The 23,353-nt window shown below is 45.2% G+C and overlaps 2 protein-coding genes across 2 annotated transcripts in view; both read right to left on the bottom strand.

Moving 5' to 3' along the window:
• Positions 1 to 5,823, bottom strand: part of LOC119159561 (neprilysin-1-like) — a 47,493-nt gene extending 41,670 nt beyond the window's left edge. Inside the window, exons 1-2 of the mRNA XM_075890118.1 lie at positions 5,169 to 5,823; positions 3,377 to 3,559 (exon numbers count right to left, since the gene is read on the bottom strand). Of these exons, the coding sequence (XP_075746233.1) occupies positions 3,377 to 3,559; positions 5,169 to 5,369 (384 nt within the window). The 5' untranslated portion in view covers positions 5,370 to 5,823. The remainder of the gene's footprint in view (positions 1 to 3,376; positions 3,560 to 5,168) is intronic.
• A 47-nt stretch (positions 5,824 to 5,870) lies between these two features.
• LOC142803864 (neprilysin-2-like) lies at positions 5,871 to 12,865 on the bottom strand. Its single transcript, XM_075890119.1, has 3 exons — positions 12,342 to 12,865; positions 9,965 to 10,126; positions 5,871 to 8,066 (listed from the first exon to the last, which is right to left on the bottom strand). The coding sequence occupies exons 1-3, from the start codon at positions 12,400 to 12,402 to the stop codon at positions 7,960 to 7,962; spliced, it is 330 nt and encodes a 109-aa protein (XP_075746234.1). The 5' UTR covers positions 12,403 to 12,865; the 3' UTR covers positions 5,871 to 7,959.
• Between the last annotated feature and the right edge of the window lie 10,488 nt (positions 12,866 to 23,353).

The following is a 23,353-nucleotide window of genomic DNA, read 5'->3' on the forward strand; positions in this document are numbered from 1 at the left end:
TGGGATATGGTCATCAACTTTACTGACTACATCTCAGGTGAGGCATTTAAGTTTTACCTCACCCACATCTTCGAAAATGACGAATCATGGCAACAAATCAAAGAGGAGATGATTACCCGTTTTAACGACTATGACCAAGACCTGCTCAATGCCAACCATCTAAAGACAACCGCACACTATCGTCAATTCCTTAAGCAGTCCTCAAACATTCGAAAGCCCAGCGCGAATCGACAACTGCCCCAAGACGAAGTGGCACATGAGTTTACTTACAGAAGGCCATGCGTATATTGGGAAAAACCTAACCGTCAAGCGCGCCTCCCTTCTGCGCGAAAGTCATCGCTTCCGCATATGACCCGAGACGTTGCTCAACCACCTGATGCCCTTCACTCTTCGTCTCGCATACGTGGTCCACCACCTGGGTTTTCGTCACGCGGTTTTTCAAGCGCTCCTATCGCTCACCATTCGCCTCATAAGGACGCCACGACCTCGGTAGACGACCTAACGCTACACGAAAATACCCTGTCAAGCCATGCTCTTTCCGGACATGTTCATTCATTACCGTCCGGTGCACACACCTTAGACAGTCGAAGCAAAGCACAAGGCTCAGACGTATTGAACATCGCACGCTGCCAGGCGCAAGAGCTCTTCGTAGTGAACAGTGTAGAAGAAGCTTCTAAAGAGCTGTCTATCAACCCTGAAGCATTATCTTCACTGCCTGAACAGAATTACAACAGCCCACAAACTACCAGCTGCCGACTAGGCACCAGATCAAGTTGTCAAGAAAACCGGCCTGATGTTCAAGAATGGCTGCCACCGCAACGCGTTCCACAGCAACGCCAACAAAAACGACAAAGAGAACCCACAAAACTAGAACGGCCACACCAAGGACAACGAAGAACTAAAGCTACATCGCAAGCATACTTGCGGCTTAAAGAATGTCGTGAACAACGGCCACCACAACCACCAACGCCACCACAACGACCACTACAGAAAAGACTGATTCCGCATTTCAGCCATCTTCACAGAAAGAAAAGTCAAGGCACTTTTCTGCACCAGCGTTTAAGATTGCGCCTTCGGTCTGAACATCTGCGCCATCGCCATAGAAAACTCCCTAAACGCCACAAAACAACCGCTTGTACTCTGCAGGAACACAAGCAGCGCCAAATCAGCCACGATCAACGGGCATGCAAACTGCATGCACCGCATTTGTGTCACTCACGACGAAAAATGCGACGCCAACAAAGCTGTCGATTTTGCAAGGAATTCCAGCCTCGTTCATTCCTCGAAAGAACGCTGGCTGCGTTTCCATCGGTTTCCACGCCCAAAGCGTGCTTATGTCATATCCAGAGCGTAATAGCCAGCCTCGCCCACCAGAGCCGTATTTGATAACCCTGGATTGCTGCCTCTCCTGTGAAGTGGAATAAACAGGCCACGTCTCCCATTCATCATAGCGTCACACACACACACACACACACACACACACACACACACACACACACACACACACACACACACATATATATATATATATATATATATATATATATATATATATATATATATATATATATATATATATATATATATATATATATATATATATATATATATATATATATATATATATATATATATATATATATATATAAAGACACGATGTTAGAGGTGCATAACGGAGCTGGCTGTTTTTGAACAGTACATCTACTTCGATCGACAACATTTTTTCAGAGCTGTCATGTCGACAGATTCGCTGCAACAACTTCAACTTTTATTAATCAGCAAATGGGTACCTTCAGCTGAAGTGAACTCGCACTTTTAAAATATATTTGGCGACAAAACTGACAGTAAGTGCGAAGATTAAGTTTTTGGCGTTGGTTATACATGCAATGCAATCCTTCTATATCCGCATACTAGGGCTCCAGAGAAGATGCCATACTGGTGTAGCGACGTCTCGGTGAAGCGTTCTCGGAGCTTGTGACGTGATTAGTTTTGTGCCTGTGCCCGCCCCCTTACGCGAATGCTCTCACTAAACATATCAATTTAATTTCTGGTGCTTCAAAGGAAATGTTGACAATCTTGCGCAGTCACCTCTTGTGCGCAAATGAACGGAATTGTCTGGGACAGCCGTATACTATAAATTGAGAACGATTGCCACAGAGGACACTCGTTGGTTTCCTGCGCTGATGTACTGTGAGCGCACAGTATTGAGCCATACGTCGAGTGGGAAACCGCATATGAGACTTCGACTTGGTGAATAGCCTTGGTCAAAGGGGTCTCTACAAGGAACCACCAGCCGTGGCCAAGAGTGCCTTGGGCACAACAGGACTTTACGGACGGAACGTGATTTCAGGTACACCACCGTCTCAATGTGAAGATGTTGCAGTTATGAACCCGAGTCAGAGAACATCCCCAAGTCTTTAGTGCCTCTGCCCGCAGGTGACCTCATTAAGCAGCATAGATGGTATGTCTACTTGGCAACTACTATGTTCATTTCTCCATACTTGTACTAATGTAACTTTCTGCTCAGATATTTTGCGATGTCCGCCTCGGTAAAACAGTGGCTAAAGTGCTCAGCTGCTGACGCAAAAGTGGTGGGTTCGATCTCGGCCATGGCGTTCGCATTTCGATGGCGGTAAAACGGTAGAGGTCCTTGTATACTGTGCGATATACGTGCACGCTAAAGAACACCAGATTGCGAAAACTTCCGGAGTCCTGTCTTTCAAAATAATGCCTTAGTTTTAGGACACAACACCCCATATGTTACTGTTAGATATTTTCCGATGCACCGCCAATGACATGTGTTTAGAACAAATTCTAAACAATTCAGAGTTCAAGGTACTATACCGTTTTCGCATTGACTACGAACATTGCAGTCCACGGGAATATACACGTCCAGCACAATAGCACGCATGCAGGTGTTTAGAAAAAGTAATTAACGCCACCCAGTGGACACCAACGTAAATGGCTAAACTCATGAACGGCTGATACGGAAAACCTTTGATTCACAATAGGATAGAACCACCAACGTGGTGTAAGTTAAGTTGAATTCTAGCTTTATTGTTTGGTGGCTCTTAAGAGGCCACTAAACACTGCAATACCTATGAAACACCATATCGAGGTTTGCTTGAGGTAAACTCTATTAGTCACTACCAATAACTAAATCATCTTTCATCGCAATCTGAAATCGAACTTCTTGGAAGAGATTCGTCCCAATTATGCACCTCGTGGGCACGCTGTGATTTTTTTTATCCCCTTCACCCCTCTTCTACCAGCAGTGCAGTCGTTTCGCCACATTAGGCCGACAGAAATTAGCTCCTTTTTTTTTCTTCCCTTCACGAACCACTCATATATATATACACACAGACGTGGAACTCACGGAGGCCAGCCTCGCTTCGAAGGCGACAATGTCGTTGACTATGTCGGCTGCAGCCACGTTGGAGCCCATGAGCAGCGCGCAGCGGTACATGTACAGCTTGTAACGGTGCAGTATTCGGAAGTAGGGTGACCGGTAGCGGCCTCGCAAGACCGGCGGCTCCACGCCGAACGATGGCTGGCCGATCTGCGCGAGAAGAACACAGCCGCCGGTTATCGGCCATGTCAAGTGGATGGGGCCATGAGGCAGTAGCAGCAGCACATCATAAGCCTGATTCCACTTCGGATGCCAGTCCCGACATCCTATTCATCTAGGTGAAAGCCTCGTACATCTTACGAGTAAAAACTAGCAGCTGATCCGTGCACGAATGCAACTGATGAACGAAGCTCTTTAGAAATGGGACGCGGATTACTGCACTCCTGATTTCGCTGCTGGCTTTCATGACGGCGGTAGGGTGGGGAGCGGGTGGGGAGAGCGTTTGTTGCGCTCGGTGGGCGGAACAACTGAGTGAATGTGTGGGCGGTGCGCGTCGTGCAGCGTGAGCCACCTGCCACCGCACCTGCGCTTCCACTGCGCCAAGAACGCCCACCTGTTGTTTTGTTTGCTCGGTGCACTTGCCCGGTGCGGGAAGCTTCGACGGCGATGGTGGTGACGGTGGGTCGGGTGCGGGCTTAAGGAGCTTTGCTCATACGAAGTTTGGTGTCCGGCGTCGGCCACCGTTGACGTGAAAGCGAAAGTTATAAAGTCACGAGACCTCGCAGACACACAAAGTGATGCTAAGAGCAAAACGTCAGGTGGAGTCGACAGTGACGCCATAATAGCGGCAGTTTGTGAGGACATCAACGCGGCATCGTCCGTAAAGTAGTAAAATTACAGTTCCCCAAATGGGTAAAAACTGGTGCCGTTTCTTGTGATTGGCATATACAGCCTGAGAAATGTCAAAGGCGAAAGACGTATGCTATTTTTTCTCGTTGTTCTTATCAGTTGAATGTATTGATCGAATGCATAAGTCAGACTGCTGAGGACTCCGCCATCGGAGAAGAGTGCGCAGTCAATCAGCCGAACTATTTTCTTAGTCACGGACGCAATCAACTGCCGCTCAGCCATCTAGTGTGAACCTCCACGGACTCCTTAAATGAACACTAAAGAGAAACAGTTTCTTGTTTTAGGTTGATAAACTGCAGTCTGAAAATTCTAATGCCACATCTCTCCTTACAATAAGTTTATTTTTAGCTAAGAAATTGAAGGCTGAAATTTCACTTTTAAACTTTGCGCCGAAATCTCCGCACGTGACGTTAAAAACTTTAAAATGTGTCCATAAATTTCGCAAAATTTGCTTGAAGAAGTTTTCTGTAACTCTGTATGCCAGGTCTTTGGTCCCCGCAGATGACAATGTATCTCATTTTGGTCTATTAGAACGTACGTAGAACCCAGTAGACGTTTTCAAAATCAATGATGTCTCGGTCTTAGGCGCAGGGATTTCGAGGTGGCGTTCCACCCGCATTTTCTTTTTGCGCTTGCCAAGCATCGCGTCGCGGTAAGAGTGGCGTTTTGGGGATTGCGAAAATCGTACTTTACTCATACGCGGAAAATCATTTTGATTTTTAGTGTTATTCTATGTCGCGCCTTGCTACAAACGCTTCGTGAGTATTTGGCTGGTAGTCTGCCTCATTCTTCACAAAATACAAGACGTAAGTAAATCGACCGAGATGTCCAGCTTCGTAAAATAACTGCCCCCTGTCTTGCGTGCGTGACAATGCATTGTATCCCATCGCGAGGACATGTATCTACTCACGTATATCAGGTACTGGTCGCTGTCGTAGTAGTCGAGGCCGACGCGAACCGATACGATGGCTTCCAGTCCCAACTCCCGGATGATGTGACCTAGGATCTGGTACGTGGGGAACTTGGCCGTCCGGTTCAGTATGGGCCACCGCGGGAGGCCCACGTACGACAGAAGTTCTTCTAGCGGTCGCGTACCCTTGCTGTTGCGCATGTCTGCGTGAAAACGTTAGCGATGTAAGTGCATGCTCTGCAGCCGTTTGGCTGTTGCTGCTGCACTGGTAAAGCTATGTTATTGTCTACGGGTTGACGAGAGTTTCGAAAATTTGCGATGAATTCTGACGATTCTGTGTGATGGTAATGACTGTTGTTTTTTTTTTCGCTGCTCGCTTAGAACGTTTAGGATGGCATCTATATAGTAACAAAAAAAAAAGGTAAGTTCACAGGCGATTCCTCCCTCGAATGCGATTTACTTGCCCAGCTAATCAGTGATGTGACCCAGTTTGACCTTATGGTCTCAATTAGAGAAAAAGTCGTATTATTTCAAATGCATACTGCATAATGTGCTATAGTCATAAGGCTCAGGTTTTATGGATTTTAACTTTCCTTATCATTCAGAGGGTATTTTTCGCAGTTGATTTGAGTTCTCGTAGATACCCAACTCTGCAAAATTGGGCGTTTAGTTTCACATCATAAGTTGTATAATGTGCTATGATTAAGTTTGTTTCTAATTAAAAGATGTCGCTTTGTTGCTGATAATCTTGTTTCTCAAAACTTTCACTTTTTTACTTGCTATTTGGATATCCTGTTACTGAGGCTGCACAGCACTGCATTTCTGCGCTGCTGTAAACTCACCAAAGTGTACTTCCGGGGGTCAGGAATTGGGCAAGCTGCCTGTTCTCTCTCATATCTTCGTGATGGAAAATAAAGGGCTTAATAACATCATTACCCCCAACACTGCTAAATCTTACGTGAAGATATATCTGAACGCGAATACATGCAAGTATACCAAATGTATTTTAAACGTCTCGAAGGTCTGAATCACGCACACATACGTGCATACAAGCACGGACACTTCAATACAAAACGCCTACGTTTGTTATGATTGTTCGCCCCGGTCAAACCACCAGCCTCTGTTTTGAAAATGCTAGTTTAAAATTGGTTTACCGAATAAATTCGAACTGTCAAAAGCATTATCAACGGGTGCTTATCAGATTTTTAAAAATATGTAAACACGGAGCAATAGCTGTAGTACAGCCTACTACAGAAGCGCGCTTGCTTTGATCCCTAATTTCAAGCTATGCAAGTTTATAAGTTTGCCGTAAGGAGGCGGAGTATGATACTGTGCGCTTGCGCACAACGTTCCATTCAAAATGCATCATGTTGGTTTCAATGAGAACTCGTTTTCGGCTTGCACACATAATTTGAGGCCCAAATCGTCTTTGGACACTACACAACTCGCGATCTGAGATGGATATTTCGCGGAATCACTAATGAAGCCTTTCGCAATGCGTAACTTCTCGTTAAGTTTCATTTTCCCACTCACAGCCGTGGTATATGGAATAGCAGGTAAAGTGCCGTGCTGCTAAGCCAGAGGACCCGGGTTCGATTCCCTGTTACGACATTTATACGGAGACGAAATGCTACGGACAACCGTGTACTTAAATTTAGATGCTCGTTAAAGAACCCCATGTTATATCAAAATTAACCCGGCGTTCCTTCACTACGGCGATCCTCAAAATCGTATCGCCATTTTGTCCCGTAAAACTTTGTACATGATGTTGATATCAATTCAGATAGATACCATATTTGCGCTATTATAACGCCCAGTTTTCTTCGTTAAAGGCAGCCCTGAGGCTTGTGTGCGCGTTGCGATTTGGCTCATATGCGAAATCAGCATCAAGAAATAACCTGCAAGTTGCAAGAAGGACAAGAATGCGGCGAATAATGCATTCGGGCTTTAGAAATTACTACAGACGGTGAACATGACCAACAGTTCAGCCAAACATTTTACGTTAACAATGATGAACGTGGTTTAACGAGTGATACCTGTTGAGTTTAAAACAAATGTTTGATTATTTCATTTACGATGTACTCTAGTAATAAGCTGTCCCAGTTTCAAGAAACCTTAAGAGCCTGGAGTAATATCTGTAAATAGTTCGATGTACTCTGTAGAGAAACCTTATTTACACTGTGTACAAAAGGGCATACATAATAAGCACTTCGCTTACTAACCTTAGTACTGCATTTAGAATGACGTACTCTACTATGGGAACGCAATAAGCTGCGTTTAGAAAAAAAATTTTAACGAGTCAGAGTACTTCGTAGTCTACCATGGCCCATGAGGAAGCATTACGCCGTCTCAGATGGCGCATGAAACTATTGTGTTTAGAAGAGGTGTTTGACGATTTCGAGTACTTCGTAATCAACTATGGAAGGGCAGTGAGCCGTCCCTGGCCCCTGAAATACAATGACACCAACAGACCGACCCTTACAAATCAGCCTAGATAGCCCATACATCGCTGTGTTTCGAAAAAAATGTTTACCGATTTTGAGTACTTGGTACTCAACATTCATTGCTACCTGTGCTACAAAGAACGTTTCCTATATTACTCTATGCCTGTGCCGTATACGTGCACGTATTACAAACCCGACAGCCTGTATAGCCTCCCAGCTAACGGTTTCATGTAAGTAAAACATAAACGCAACTACACTCGAAGATATCAGAAATGACAGCTGTAATTATACGTAATTTGGCGGCGAGACTGAGACTGAGAATTAACACTTTCAATTTCTACACGTCTTTATGGCCAGGCACGCTCACCGACGTTGATGCAGGACTGGAACAGCGCAGCCGCCTTTTGCGTCGCCGTCTGGTACCGATACGTGACCACCGTGTTGTTGAGGGTCTCTGCTTGAAGCAAGAAGTACATACGCGTGAGAAAAAAAAAATGCACGCACCTCTGCAAGAAAGAAGCTTTTCCGAAGAAATGAAGCTAATACGCCATGCGGCTGCTGGTCTGGTTCACGTTAAAGGGGTCGTGAAACGATCGCTCTAAAGCGACAATGCGAAGCCACCCGCGTTCACACGCACTAACTAGGTGACGTCATCATAAGTCATGCAAGTACCGAAGTAACTCTTCGGTACTTGCGAGTGCGTGCAACTGGGACACTCATCAGCGTCTTTGTCATACGCAATCGGCGCTAACTTGAACTCTGACGTGATATTAAGCAGCGTCCATGTGGGATGCGGATTGCTTATGGCAGACGCTGATGAGCGCCTTTTGCGCGTGCTCGATATGCCATAGAGTTCTACGTTCCTCGATAAGCAAAGCGTCTATGCAGGTCCACTCGGGCTGATGTGACAGTTAGCACATGTAGCTGCCGATGGTGCCGCATTGTCGTTGTAAAGCGGCCGATTCATGACCCCTTTAATTGCGTTCGGTATGGTGTCTACTACAACAGCGAGCCCGTCAAAACGGGCTGGTCGCTTCTGCACGGTTTTGCGGGATATTGTTAAAACATTGAGCAGCCTCCACGTTTCTTTCTTAGGAGTAATGGTGTATAGTATGAGCCTCCATGAAATATAAGAGAAATGCCTCGCTGCACAGACGGCATCGTTTAAGTGATCCCGTTGCATCGAGAGATGGGAAGCGGAGCAGCGCTAAGCCGAAACCCACAGGAGAAGCTAAAAAGCTTCTTTCGCTTTATCTAGCGAATTATTTTATGCATTCGCAGTTTGGCCCTTTCCCCGATAACAAAAAAAAATCAATTTTGGTTCTGCCCTTTCCAAAGTGGTCCTGCACTAGAAACGTTGTATGTAAAGAGTTTTCTTTTTCCTTACTTGCTTAATACGCCAGTCAGTGCTCATATATATCCTTTCCTGAACACGGATGGATAAATTATAAAGGCTATGGCGGCTATACATGGCCTACACCTTAATTGTATTTAAGGCACAACAACATGTACACATTGTATATGGAAGGCATAGGCGTGTCAGGGTTCCCCTTAAAGGGGGGAGGGGGACGAAGATTTGCAGCAGAGTCATTCTCCATGTCAATGTAGATGGCTGATTATATCTTGTTGTTGGGCTGATGGGCAACTCGTTATATTGTAATTAAATTTAGAACGACTTAGGGATCCCTACAAACACGTAATTGAGGAAGCCTTAGAAACACTTACACATTCACAGTCAAGAAACACACACGACACCTCCGCACATTCTACCCAAGAAACACACACCACACAGCAATTACGTGTGGTGCGTCTTTCTTTAGTTGAAGCGTGTGAATGTGGGAATGTTTGTAGAGACGCCTAAGTTGCGCTAAATTTGCTTACAATATGCAGAGGTCTGACTTTGCGTTCCCCCCTCCTCTTACATGACTTATGGAATAGCGTCCCCCCCCCCCCCCCTCCGTGCACACGCCTACGATAGAAGGTACGCGCCGTGCATTGTTCCACGTACATTTACACGCCCACGCTGTTGCGCCTGCCGTAAAAAGAAGATTACAGTTGGCCTCCACTTTAGAAAGAAGCGGTGCTTCCACCTCAAATAAGGGCACATACACACAAGCCTGCACTAGCGAGCGCGCGGTCTATGCTGACGTCATAAGCCGGATGGTCGGTGACCCCTGTTGCGGAACAACATCGACGAGTACATGAATGGGGCTATTTCTCCAGTCGCGTAGGCAACATGGCTGCCGCACTTTCGTTATCTGGGCAGATCCTCTCCAGCCTTCACAAGAGTTGCGTCTGACTACGTATAGCCGAATAGATCTACAGTCGAACACGTGGTGCGAGGAGAATCACCTCCGATCTCGCTCTCGACCCTCCGCAGCAGCCTGGTGTGCACGGAGGCGGTGACCTCGTCCGGCGGCACCACGACAGCCTTGGTCCAGCCGCCGCAGGCGAATTCGTAGAAGTCCTCGCACGGCTCCATCGACGCCACTTGGCTCGACTGGAGGATGTTCACTGAGCGAGAAATGGGGCTCATGCATACACTGCGAATTGAATACACTACGATGAATACACTTCGCACGAATACACTAGCTCACAAGTACACTGCGATTCCATGCATGCGTAGTGATCGAAGTCTCTATGGTGTAGAAACTGTTTCGCGTGACAAGATCGCGCTCCTACCTAACCCAGCCTATAAATTATTCCAACCTAACCTAATTTAACCCATTTAGAACCAACTGAGAACAGAACCATATGCAACTAGGAGCTATATCTTGAAAAGAAGAAACCACCATCTTCAGGCACCGCCAGTGCTTCGATGCTCTACTTTCCACAATACTTTCTCATGCCCACTGCATTGCAGTCATGTCATTTTTTTTTTGCTTCCTTACTCAGCCACAAAATGTAGGAAATCAATCAGTACGTCGATAAAATACCAGCTATATATCTCAAAACCTAAATGATGCCTTGAAAATTATTAATTAGGACACTGACTCCTATCTACTTGTCTTCAGCATTACTACCAGCCATGTCGAAATTCACGTTTACTCACGTGTTTCAAAACAGTATCAGTCATACACCATTTCAATATTTATCGACTAGAGGTGTGAATTACGTAGAAAAATGACTCCCCCCCCCTCCCCACCAACTCTCCCCAGGAAGTTGTTTAGAAGTAAATATCTTATGTTGTCATTTCTTCCAAAAAATTGTCCTTACTCGTTTGAAACCACTCATATCTTGATGTCAAAGGTAATATATCAAAAGGCGTCAAGTATAGCATCGATTACGTGAGACTTTCGTGTCGAAGAGCATCGACACCATGGTCGAACAAGCTGATTCTGGACTTGCGGACTCATAAATTGACTCACATGTACTCACTCTGACTGAGATCGAGGCCTGAGTCTGAGCGAGTAAGGTTAAAAAAAATTTTCGTGAGTGCGAGTCAGAGTCCGGCTCAGGAAAATTTTGACGTGTCGGAGTCCGAGTCCTAAGGGCCAAAAATATTTTATGGGTGAGTGTGAGTGAGTTCCACAATTTTCGCCGACCTAAGCAGGCTCTTATGTAGACAGTTTGTTGTAGATAAATATGGAAGTGTTACTAACAATATACATTACTGGTGGTTACTCCACAAACCAGCAAAATATGCTCTTGATTTCATTGCGTAAAGTGAAAAGCTTTGTATTTTAAAGTAATGGCGCACGATAGCTGGAATATCATAAGAGACACAATAACAGGGGTTTCATTGGACTTTTGATGATTGCAAGGTAACTAGCCAGAATTGGTTAACCTCTTGAAAATCGTTCCTGATGGTTGTTCAGACAACCAATGATGGATTACTTCACAGTTGAAAGGAAGGCGTCGCTGAAGCGTACGTTCGATGTAATTTCTAGTGTGTTAACGGTGTAGTCTTGAACTGCCGTCTTTATAGTTTCGAATTATTCGACGCTTGTAGGTTCAGTCTCAACCGGCCGCAAGCTGTCTTTTCGTTCACTTTAATTCTTTCTCATTTATAGCATAATTACTAAGGTGCAGTTAATAGAACACAAACAAAGTTCCTTACACTTTCTTGGGCTTCATTGTATGTTGGTTTTCCTTCAGGTTTTGCCGCCGTCTACGTCCTGCCATAAACTTTTCTCGTGATTCGCATGTGCGCTTCCTTGCGCTGCACATTCACCCAACTGACGGCGGCACCTGTTGTGCTTCGAGTAGAGAGAAGGTCCTAGTCGCCCGTGCTGGGGCTAATCTTTTGTGTACGTTTGCGTCAAGAGAGGCGAGTCTAGATTTCCCAAGTCAACCCGCAAGTAAACTGATCTTGAATACGTTATTTGCAGTAATTAAGTGGCTTGCCACCATTAGGTGGGCAAACTGCTTAGCGTGGAAGTTAGCTTTACAATTTTGAAAAGGGTCTACCTACCGGCGATTGTTTGAAGACGTAGCTTACGCCCCCCCCCCCCCCCCCCAGCGGTCGTGCTAGATTCACTGTTTTTGCCGATTCCTCGTAGATTACACAACATCATGCAAATAAACACAATTCGGCCTCACGCACGGCATCCTTCTTAATAAGAACATTCGGCAAGATCCCTTTGCTGTTACCATCGTCAAACAACTCAAGCAAAAGAGACGCTTCCGTGTTCTCATCTCTAATCGTATGCTAAAGAATTCACCACTGCTATTTTCTTTGTTTTTAGCAGCCATGATGTTTAAGATCAGCAAGCCATCAGCAACTCACCGTAGTTGCGGCACTCCTGGGAGTCACAGGAGAGCGCCGTGTTGGTGTACGGGTTGTACATGGCCGCTGGGTTTGGGCATGCTGCGATGACGAATAAGTGACTCCCGGTTACTGAAGTACACGGTGGCGAGGGAAGTGCTACATCTGATCACACTGCATGCCATATGTATTCGCGATTATGACCGACCTCAAATTGTCATCGGCCTGACTGCGCCCAGTGCAGGGCAAACGCCTCTCCTGTGTCGGCCGCCAATCAACCCGGTCCTGCGCTTGCATCTGCCACTTTACACCTGCAAGCTTTTCAATCTCATCTACCCCTTTAACTTTCTGTCTCCTCCTCACGCGTTTGCTCTCTCTCTCTCCCTCTCTCTCTCTCTCTCTCTCTCGCAGAATCCAATCTGGGACCCTTGACAACAATATTGTCTTCGCTCCACGTGCCCTTCCCATGGCGGTATGGTCAAGGTTACTAGAATGTTATCTAATGTATTCAAGTGTAAACCCACGCTACTAACATACGAACGACGTCAGCGCACCGCGTACGTGCACTATAGAGAAGCACGAACAATAAGGGTGTTCCGACGAGTTATTTGACACCCGGGCCTCTCGTTCCGAAGCATGCTTGCAACACTGCGCCGTAAAGCATGACTCACCAGTCGAAATGAGACGCCTCTGATAATATCCCGCGACAAAACAACTTGGAGCAATTGGCGTATGTTCCACAATGCTGCGTCGTTAAAAGCGTGGTCGTCGATTCCGCGGTGCTTTCAATAATCAGTGCCGTAAGTGGCAATGAGTAATCGCTACCGCATCGGACAAACTCAACCTACCATGGTAACTTGGCAAGGTATATTCCACTTTTGTAAACAGTGGTAAGGGCGCCGTCCACGCACTGAGGAGCTTGCCGTGACGTTATGGCGCCTATCTCTAGCCCGAAGCTCACCACCGCCCTCTGTGACCATGCGACAACTGGCACGGCAGCTGCATAGCTGCCTCCAAGCACAGTGTGTCGGTTCGTGCGGGAGGCTCTCCGACGGTAAATTTGCGGTAAAGCTTACGTAGGTCAGACAGGTTGTTGTGCTGGCCATAGGATAAGAGAGCGTGCCAACTATGTAAAAGGTGCACAAGATGGTTGGCTAGCCATCCGCTGTATGTCATGCGCGTGTTCACCGGTTTTACAAGAAATGAAGCGCAGTGAGCAAATCTCAAGATTGCCTAACGCGCGAAATTATTGAAGCGTTTGCGCAGTTGGGAGACAACTGTATCAGCATTTCGTCGATCGCACTGTTGCCCGAGGAACTGTATTATCTATGAATAAGGCTTTTTGTAATTTGTCTTCGTTGCGCTGTAGTTGGCCTATCTGTGCTACGTCTTATCACGTGGCATTACGGGAGTGGTTATCGTCTGTATTTTAGGCGGTGCATTGTTTTTACGCTGTGTGCGCTGTCTGCATTCCCTTTCTGTTTGTTTTGTGTCTTTTTCGCACTATTTTCTAAGCAAGCACCACCCATTTTACACGTTGAGGAACCTCGTGTGCTCAAAATCACTCCGGACTCCACCACAAGAGGCGTGACTCGCTGTCCCATTGTTGCGTGACAGAAAAGACGCAGTACCAACGAGGTTGTAGATTAAAAAAATATATATTGTAACCAACAGTTGCGGCCTGACCGGTTAATCAGTGACCTAGCGGAGACAGCCCTTCGTCCTTTTCGTCGGGCACACACGCGCATAGTCCCCGAGAATGTCAATATGCATGCAACAATATCTTGGTTTCACCCATAGAACTCTATAATTGAATAGGCCCGGCCCCGGTGGTCTAGTGGCTAAGGTACTCGGCTGCTGACCCGCAGGTCGCGGGTTCGATTCCCGGCTGCGGCGGCTGCATATCCGATGGAGGCGGAAATGTTGTAGGCCCGTGTACTCAGATTTGGGTGCACGTTAAAGAACCCCAGGTGGTCAAAATTTCCGGAGCCCTCCACTACGGGGTCTCTCATAATCAAATGGTGGTTTTGGGACGTTAAACCCTACAAATCAATCAATCTATAATTGAATAGGCTTCAGTGCGATTCAGACGAAGACCATAGGAGACACACCGAACACAGAGGAGTGCGCGTGTCTCTTATGGTCTTCGCCAGAATCACGCTGAATCCTATCCAATTATGTATCAACTCGCCCAACTAAAAGTGCTTCTATAATTGACTGTTGAAGCATAAAGTGCGATTGACTTGATTTGTTTCGCAAGTAAATGTGTGACGAAGACGTGTGCTGCCCTGAACTAAACACGAAACATTGGCTTACCGTCCTTGGTCGTAAAGCACTTGAGCATGATGATGGTCATGCAGATGAGCGTGATGACTATCAGTACGGCGATGACGGTGACGCACGTGTTGAAGAAAGTGTCCGGCTTCTTTTGGGAACTGCGAAGCACAGCATTCTTGTCAAACGACGCGTGTTGGTTAGTGTTACTAACTTACACGCTGATTAGTGATACCTAGCTTGTTACGTGTCGAAACAACGACGAGATTACGAGGCACACTGTAGTGGAGGGCTCCGAACATGTTGATTATCTGGTGTTCCTTAACGTGAACCGGCATCGTGCAGTACAAGGCTGTGTAGCATTTCGCCTCCGTCGAACCGAGATGCGACGGCCACGGCTGGGACCGAATATACGACCCCAGTTTCTGCAGCCGAGCACCGCAAAACCATTGCGGTGGACCTGACACGCCTATACGAGTCAAAAGCTCAGGAAGCATGTGACTCTGCTAACAACAAGTGAACTAAATTGCACCCACATGTAGAGAAGGAGCTGCTGTTAAAGGGAACACCTGCGTTCACGACATGTTTAAATTTCGTTATCATACATAATCAAAGCAGCTTAGATTTGCATAATACTTCTGGTGGTAGACATTTCTGACTCCTCTTTACAGACTAGTGACGCCCATGAACCCTGTTCTTTCATCTGTGCTCCTGGATTCATTAGAGTGTTCCCTTTAACAGTTGACCGTACTGTAGGTTTGAAGTACCTGCACGTTAAGAAGCACGTGGCCGCGTTCCTTTCCAGAGCAGTGGCTATGCAAGCAACCGTTGCTTTAAATTAACATTTCATGAACACAGTAAATTATTGATGGTGTTTCCGCGACGCCGAAGACACCGCTTTCTTAACACACTGGTGCAACAGCATGACAACTAAAATGACGTCTAGACCACTCATTCACTGCTCTTTTTAGGCTCCTTCAATGCCCCACATACGCACCTGCAACGTTCTTATCCTCCACACCAGACTAAAAACCGAACCCCCGTACGACGCACTGATAACGTTGACGCATACGTGACCTCAGTAACCTATAGCTTGTGCAACAACATGGCGGCTTCAGTGACGTCAGTGCAAGAAAGGACAAGGTTGTGTGAATGCACAAGTTGTAACCGTAAATTGATAGTTTTAGATCGCGTGACGCGACGAACCTTGTCACGATACGTTAAGCGCTTGGCTTACGAGCGCATAACAAGAATAGGATGCCTTGATGCACGCTTTGTCCGCTTTACGGTGAGAACATCCGCTTGAGAAAAAAAAAATGGTTGCGTGGCATCGTCGCTGCCTTCAAAGAGTGGCGACACCCTAAGGGGGGCACACCACTAAGCACACTTCAGGCACACTAGTAGTCTAGGATGCGTAGCGGCACTCATGGGAGCGTCGTCTACTTCGATCGAAGTTTCTTTAATGCCTGGATGTTAGCCATGCATGCCGCCACACTACCCAAGCATAGCGAGGTATCACTCGGCCACAACGTTCAGCGCTCCGCGGCTGGCATCAGTCCAAGGTCACGCGTCGAACTGTTCGCGTTTAGCTTGCTGATGACTGTACATTACTATGGGGCTTTGTTTCTGCTACTGGAACCAGCCATCTCTTCGCAAGCTGATAGATATGAAGAGTCGGCGCGTTGTAATTTTTGTTTGGCAGATTTCACCTCTACAGTAGCGAAAAATCAAGATATCATTATCTTGTTTAAGCGCTTTCCAAATATAATTCCCTGGAAGGTCTGTGTTTATTGATTTATGCGCCCGTTACAGAACACCAGATGGTCAATATTTCAGAAGCCCTGTATTATGTCATCCCTGATAACAGTACCTCGTAATAGGATGGAAAGATGGGCTAGTTGGTAATTCATGATGGTTCAGCGAACTGGGAGCGCGGGGGTAAACACAGACACTGTGTCTGCGTTTACCCCCGCGCTCCCAGTTCGCTGAACAGTACGTCGGTTTCGGGACATAAAATCCCCAGAAGTTGTAATCATTATATACTATCTCTGTATTTCATTTTTCTTATATATTCGCAGTTTAGGCCATGTAAACTGATAGGAAATACCAGCTCATAAATTCTACTTCAAAAGCACCACCGACATTATACGTTCATAAGTGTAATACTTACACTTTGGTCACAGCTTCGAGGAGTTTTGCCTTGCTATATATGAAACAAAAGAAAAAGAAATGAAGACTGAATCAAAACTCTTGCTAAATAAAGTTCACTACGTTTCGCCAAAAAAATTTTACTTAACGAGTGCTAGTATATACACGATTTTAGCTTAGAATAATAGGTATTGTCATCTTGGACCAATAAACGAATGTTTTCCCAGTTATCTGCGTCATGAAGTTGAAATAAACAAGGCCCTATAACGTCGAATGCACCGACTCACCATTTTAATGCTTGTGAGCTTTCCTTACCGCTGGTCGTTCTTTTACGTTGTTTTATTGGCACAAGGGCATCCGCTGGTCGTTTAGTTGATAGGGAGTTGTACAGCATGGCAATGTTAACAGCCCAAGAAGGTGGCCGTAAAATAATCTATGTTGAGTCTATCGCCTTGTATAACACCTATCCACAAACCTAGTACGGTTACACGAGACCACGCATGATTTACATGCGTTTATACGGATTATTCAATATGTGCAGGATGTGTCATGCGCAAAGTTTTGATAGGGCTGCAGTTCTGTTGTAAACATTAGCATACCCTGCCAAATCAACGTTGCGTGAAAATAAGGGAACGCGGTGTAGACAAGGAAGCCGCGTCTATTCATTTTAATTGCGGAACAAAAGTCTACGCACAATCTGCGTGACAGAAAGCCCTCCGCATACACTCCTATACAAATTCCGCTCGGTCAACGGCATAATATTACAGGTTTCGCAATCATTGCTCACAGCGTGAGTCGTCTCATCGGCTAACTGAGTAAACGGTATACACTACAACAGAATTTGAGCGGTCAAGAGTTCAGGCATTTTTTTGTGTTTGTCACACTTGGCGCAGCCAACACTACAACAGCACAAAATTAACTGTACCACGGTGTAAAACCTGTCGTGTCAGCCATGACAATGTTAGTAATCTTATATAGCGTATTAAGCGCTATAAGCGTTCATTGTGTATCGCAAAACCCACAACAGCCTGCAACTTACTCTTCGTTCGGGGAAGAATGACCCTTCGGGGGGCTGCAAAAAGTGGACAAAAATATTGCATATATATGCAAACTTTCCGAACGAATGTATCAATCAAATAATGATTTAATTAATTAATTAAATAATTAATCAACCAGTATGAGCTAAATGGTTAGTTGTATGACTTCCATGAGCTTCTCGGACAACGTGAGAATGAAGTTGGTGATAACTGATAAATAGTGATACTAACTGAAGATAAGTCACTTAAGCGAGTTAAAACTTACGACTGAACGTGAGGCTTCATTGCCTGACTTCAAGTCTTGCGAGGCGATCTGAAAAATACACTAATTTAAAGAATTTAACGGACATTTTCCTTTTAGCAAACATCATTCAGAGTGTACATTATAAGCGTTAGGGAGCAACTGTTCACAGCTGATATTTTTCCACAAGAAACGCCATATGTTGATAATTTGTGATGTTGAGCGCGACACAGTATATACCTGAGACGTTAGAATGCCAGGCTGCAAAGTATAGCTTTTACGATAGCATTTTCAAGAACGCTACAGGCGGTGGGCATTCCTCAGTTCTATGATAATGTCGAGTGAGATCTCCTTGCGGCAATTCACGAAACGTCCGTGAACTGTATCTAAGAGTTGTGAAACAGGTCAGTCGGCCAACAACATTGCGCGTTTAAACAATGAAGCAGAATAATGAAACAGAGAGCGTCGCGCTCTTTGTTCAACGGTCTCAGACTGATGTGGTGATTTGTTCGAGGGTTCCTGTCGAACGCTGTGCGTAAGTTTCGGTTGGACGACGGAGTGTGATCACAGCTGCGTAATCACGACACAAGTTCGTTCGATAGAGTCGAAAATGCTAAACAATGTTACAGTGCAAGATATCTTTTTCGCGAATATATTTGTTCTAATGATTTCAGTTTGAGATAGTTGTCATATATTATTGGTCGCATCTAAGTCGGTAATGCACTGCTCATCTCCAATTAAAAAAGAAGCAGGGTTTTTCTTGGGGCAGGTGATGAAAGCTAGGCTGTCTCCTTTGCGAATAAAGCCCGACACCAGTTCCGACATGAATTGTTACATACACTCACGCACTTTGCGATTGAGCCCCAATACGGATTGTGTAACGATTATGATGACGAATCCCGCCGTAGTTTCATTTGTTTTATCTCAGTTTCCGATATTTTTAGTAGCTTCGTTGTTTTTAGGTTACACAGATCACGCGAATTGAAAAAAATGCAATCAGAATAATCTATTACATTGTAAGTATTCCTAATACATTTGAATATTACAGTGTTATACTAGAGCTAGGTGAGTTGCAGTTAACCCTAACGTTGGATATATTACAGCTAAGGCTGCCAGAAAATGAACATTTACGGTGATGGAGCTCTGGTCATTAGATCATGCAGGCTACGCGGCATAAGACTTTTCAACTATCTATCCCCCCTGTTTGAAAAAAAGCATAGATACCTAAACGTAAACACTTGCACGGATAAGAGAACGGCAGTCACTTACCCCAAGTCGCAGCTTTCTTTTTCTTGTCGCAAGCAATGATTGTTACCCAGTACTCTGAGGGGTGCCGAGATGCAGGAATTGTTGTAATTATGCCTTCAGTAAATACAAATTTAACCAAATAAAGGACTTTCACACCAAACTTATGGCTGCAAATGATTCCTAGAGATACAACAATAAATGTAGAAATTAATATACTCCTCATTATACAGAATTGTATAGCAATGACCAGTGACCATAATGAAAAAGAAATGAGGGACAGCTTCTCACTAGATTCATTTCTTTCAAATTCATTGTGGTGGTATTTCAAAAGTTTTAGAACATTAATAATGAGAGGCATGACTAAAAAGTTACGGTGCAGCGGAGAATGCTCGAGACCCATTTATTTAGGTTTAAGTGCACCTTAATGAACACCGGAAAGCTGAAAGCTTTCGGAGCGTTCCATTACAACGTTTCTCATAACCATGCCACAGTTCTGCTATGCAAAACTTCAACAGTTATTCATATATTTTTAAAACATCTGCCCTGTTAGAGCCATCCGCTAGTGGGTTCAGAGCGAACAAAAAACTATCGTCATTTTGAATTGGCACATGCTTTTTCATCCTTTCTTTCATCTTCTGCTTCACTTCCTGAACACATGCGCCGATTGGTCTAGCGTGATATGCAATAACACTGACCGGCGAGAGAACGGGAACTGTAAAAAAGAGAAAAATGAAGCAAGAATGACAAACGACAGACAAACTGTGTAGTGATTGGTGGAACTCTAAATCTTACCCTAAATGCTGCTCCAAGACCTTCAAACCTGAGAGAGAGTGTGCGTATAGCATAGGCACCCAGCGATTCCCGTACGTAAAGTTCTCGCTGCTCCGTTTACAAAACTGTCAATGACGTCACTGTTTGAAACAAGCACGTAGGGTTTCCCCAGCAAGACAAGAATCTTGTAAGGTAAATTCTCATACTCCATGTAGGACATACGTGCTAAACTTTGATGCACTTTCTCGACTTCCTGCGTGTTACGGCTGTTGAGATACCTGTCGTCTGCAGCGAGTTTGGTGAGTTTGTTTGACTCTTAACATGTAGTGGGTGTGTTCCGATACTCACCGTGGACGGCTAAATGGACAGCCATTTAAAAGGGTCCGTAAACCACCCAGAGGTGGAGATTCAGCTGTGGTGGGGAAATTGTGCACGAGTGCACGACGATAACGGAGCCGGGAGAATGTTTCAAAATGATGCCGTGATAGTGGAGTTGGACGCGTTTGATTATGGAAACTACGACGATCACTCATTTCACTCTCTCCTGCGCTAACCGCCGCTGGTGTCCTCTCCTACGCTGCTTTGCCTTTTTGCCGAGCGCCCCTCCCATGTCCCTCCGAATCGCGCGTGGCATACGTCATCGCTGACGCGCTGCTTGAAACACGTCTACTTCCGGTTGCTGCGACTCCGTCCGTGTGTCGACTCCATCAATTGCATTGTAGCTGTGTGCTTGTTGGCGAACCACGCTTGCCGTGCTTATACGAATCATGCCGGTAGGGACAGGGACACGCCGCGCGACAACCTCCACCCGAAATGAGGAGCCGCTGCCGCCACAACTACAAGCAGCGCGACCAGCGGCTTGCAGACCGACCGGAAGTCGTAGGCTCTTGTTAGATCAGTCACCGCCTATTTGGGTCAGCGCGTCAGCGGTATTGAAACGGCGCGTCACGCGGAGATACGAAAGGCCCGGAAAGAAGGAGGGATTGTTTCTTGAAATTTTTGGCACGCCGGCGGCTCGTAGCGCTGGCACGTGTAGAATCGTTAATCGTTCATCGCAGTGTGCACACGATGCGCGCGTTTAGTTAAAATGTTTGAAAAAATATCAGAGGTGGTTTACGGGCCCTTTAAGTCCCATTCCGATTCGCACGAAGCCGGCGAAATAGACAGCTTAGAAAAGACGGCATCGTGGACATATACGATGCAGGCTACTTTGCTGTCCAAATAAGATGGCGGCTCAGCGAATGGCTCGAAGCGCTCTGATCTCGCCGAAATGGTCACCTGCACACAAGCAGACGCTTCTCCAGACGCTAAGTGTGTGTCACATTCACATTTCCTCAAATTTTAGCACAAAATAAGTGAGAAAAATAACCGTTACGTTTGTTTATTCTAGTTTTCGTCACGCGAGGTGGAGCTTCGTCGCGTAGAAACCGTCAAGACGTGTTCCATTTTTCGGACAACATGGGCTCGATGCTGTCTTCTAAGCTGTCAGTGGAAACTGTCTACGACGCTGTCTTAGAATCGGAGCACAGCCAGTGACGAAGGCGCCGGAGGAGCGCCGGTGAAAGAAGCAATCGTGCAGTTGAAGAGTAAGTGGCGCCCTCTCGTGTGTGGCGGGGGCGTGAGCCGCATGTTTCCGAAACATTTTTAATGCTATTGAGGTAATTATTTCAAATATGTCTTGATTATGGTTATTTCTCAAAATGATTTAATTTTAGACTTCGTTCTTTCATATTACCATGGTTTTAAGAATTGGCACCCTTTTCTTTTTTTTTTTGAGGCCTCTATTGACTGATTTTGAGCGTGATGACGTCACATGAGATCTACAGATGACAAGCAGGGCCCATTAAAGGGCTTATGAGATAGGAAGACAGAGAAAGAATTACAAAGAGAGAGAAAAAAATAATTGAAGAAAGAGAAAGAAGAGAACAGTAAAAAAAGGAAGTGAGAAATAGCAAAAGCTAAAACAGAAGTAGTAAAAAACACAAAAAGATATAGAAAAACAGAAAGAGAAAGAGAAGAAGAAGAGAAAGGAAGAGAAAAAAAAAAGACAAGTAAAGAGATTCGAGGCAGGCCACTTAGCCTTAACCGAAGAAATTGTTTTAAACTTCGGCGCCTCAGGTCTGGGATATTGCCACCGGGAGGTCTTTGATGCGTTTTTCATGCAAACTACCAAACGGGTGCCATTTTAGTGTCGCCTTTAAATATCTTTGTTATTAAAATGCGGTAGAACTTGACTAATCCCTTCAAAATTGTTCTGACCAGGATTTTACGACATTCTGATATATGATCTCAAAAGTATGTCGCTTGTAGTCTTAATTCATTGTAATACGTATCGTTACTATTTGAACTATTTCATATCTCCTAACACTTTCGAATGAACTGTCCCATTTTCAACCACTAATTATTGGCCAATCCCCCAAAGTAGGTACGTGCCACTGGTAAAGACAAACATACAGGTCGGCATGCTTCGCGCTTGGCACCACTAGTGCGGAGTTGTTGTTGTTGTTGTTGTTGTTGTTGTTGTTGTTGTTGTTGTTGTTGTTGTTGTTGTTGTTGTTGTTGTTGTTGTTGTTGTTTTTTTCTTTGTACGCGGCTCATACCCAAAAGAGGGGATTGACCAATTATAAGGTGAATTTGTCCGATGCTTTCTGCATTACTTCATTCCTAAAAGCGCTAGTTATTTAATTATGATTTGAAGGGCCAATTGCGAATTTGAAAAAAAAAAAGTAGTGAGCCCACAATTTAGCAAGAAAATCGTTTAGTCGGAGTGATGTATTCCTGAACGGCGAATAAGACATCCCTGTGGCTGTACCCCAGTGTAGAGGCTACAACTGAAAGACGAGCAGGTTCTCATAATTGCAAGCCCAGTTTCTGAAGAGGTGGTGCTAGTAAGCTTTTCCTGAATAAACGGAAACAGCGACAATATAATAAAGATGACTAATAGTTTTCTCTTGATTACAGTAAATGCACATAGGAGAATTCAATAAACCGGATCTATGCAAGTAGAAATTGAGGGAGGTAACGTGGCAACGAAATTTTGTGATGACAACTTCCATCATCCTTGAATCAGACAGTTCACTGCGCGAGGGAAATAACAAGTGGTTGAACTCCGGAGAAGCCGTCAGTGCAGGGTCTGATAAATTTCGCCTGATCTTAAGCATGCAATGTCACACCACCGTAATGTGGGCTGTAGGTGGGAAAATAGGAATAATTGGTGCCGAAAGAAATGTCTTCGCAAAAAAATCAGCCATTTCATTTATCAACAGACCTTTGTGACCTGGTGCCCCGAATAAATGAATACTTCCGAGATGACA

The sequence above is a fragment of the Rhipicephalus microplus genome, chromosome 3 (assembly GCF_043290135.1).
Source record: "Rhipicephalus microplus isolate Deutch F79 chromosome 3, USDA_Rmic, whole genome shotgun sequence".
Taxonomy (NCBI): Eukaryota; Metazoa; Arthropoda; class Arachnida; order Ixodida; family Ixodidae; genus Rhipicephalus; species Rhipicephalus microplus.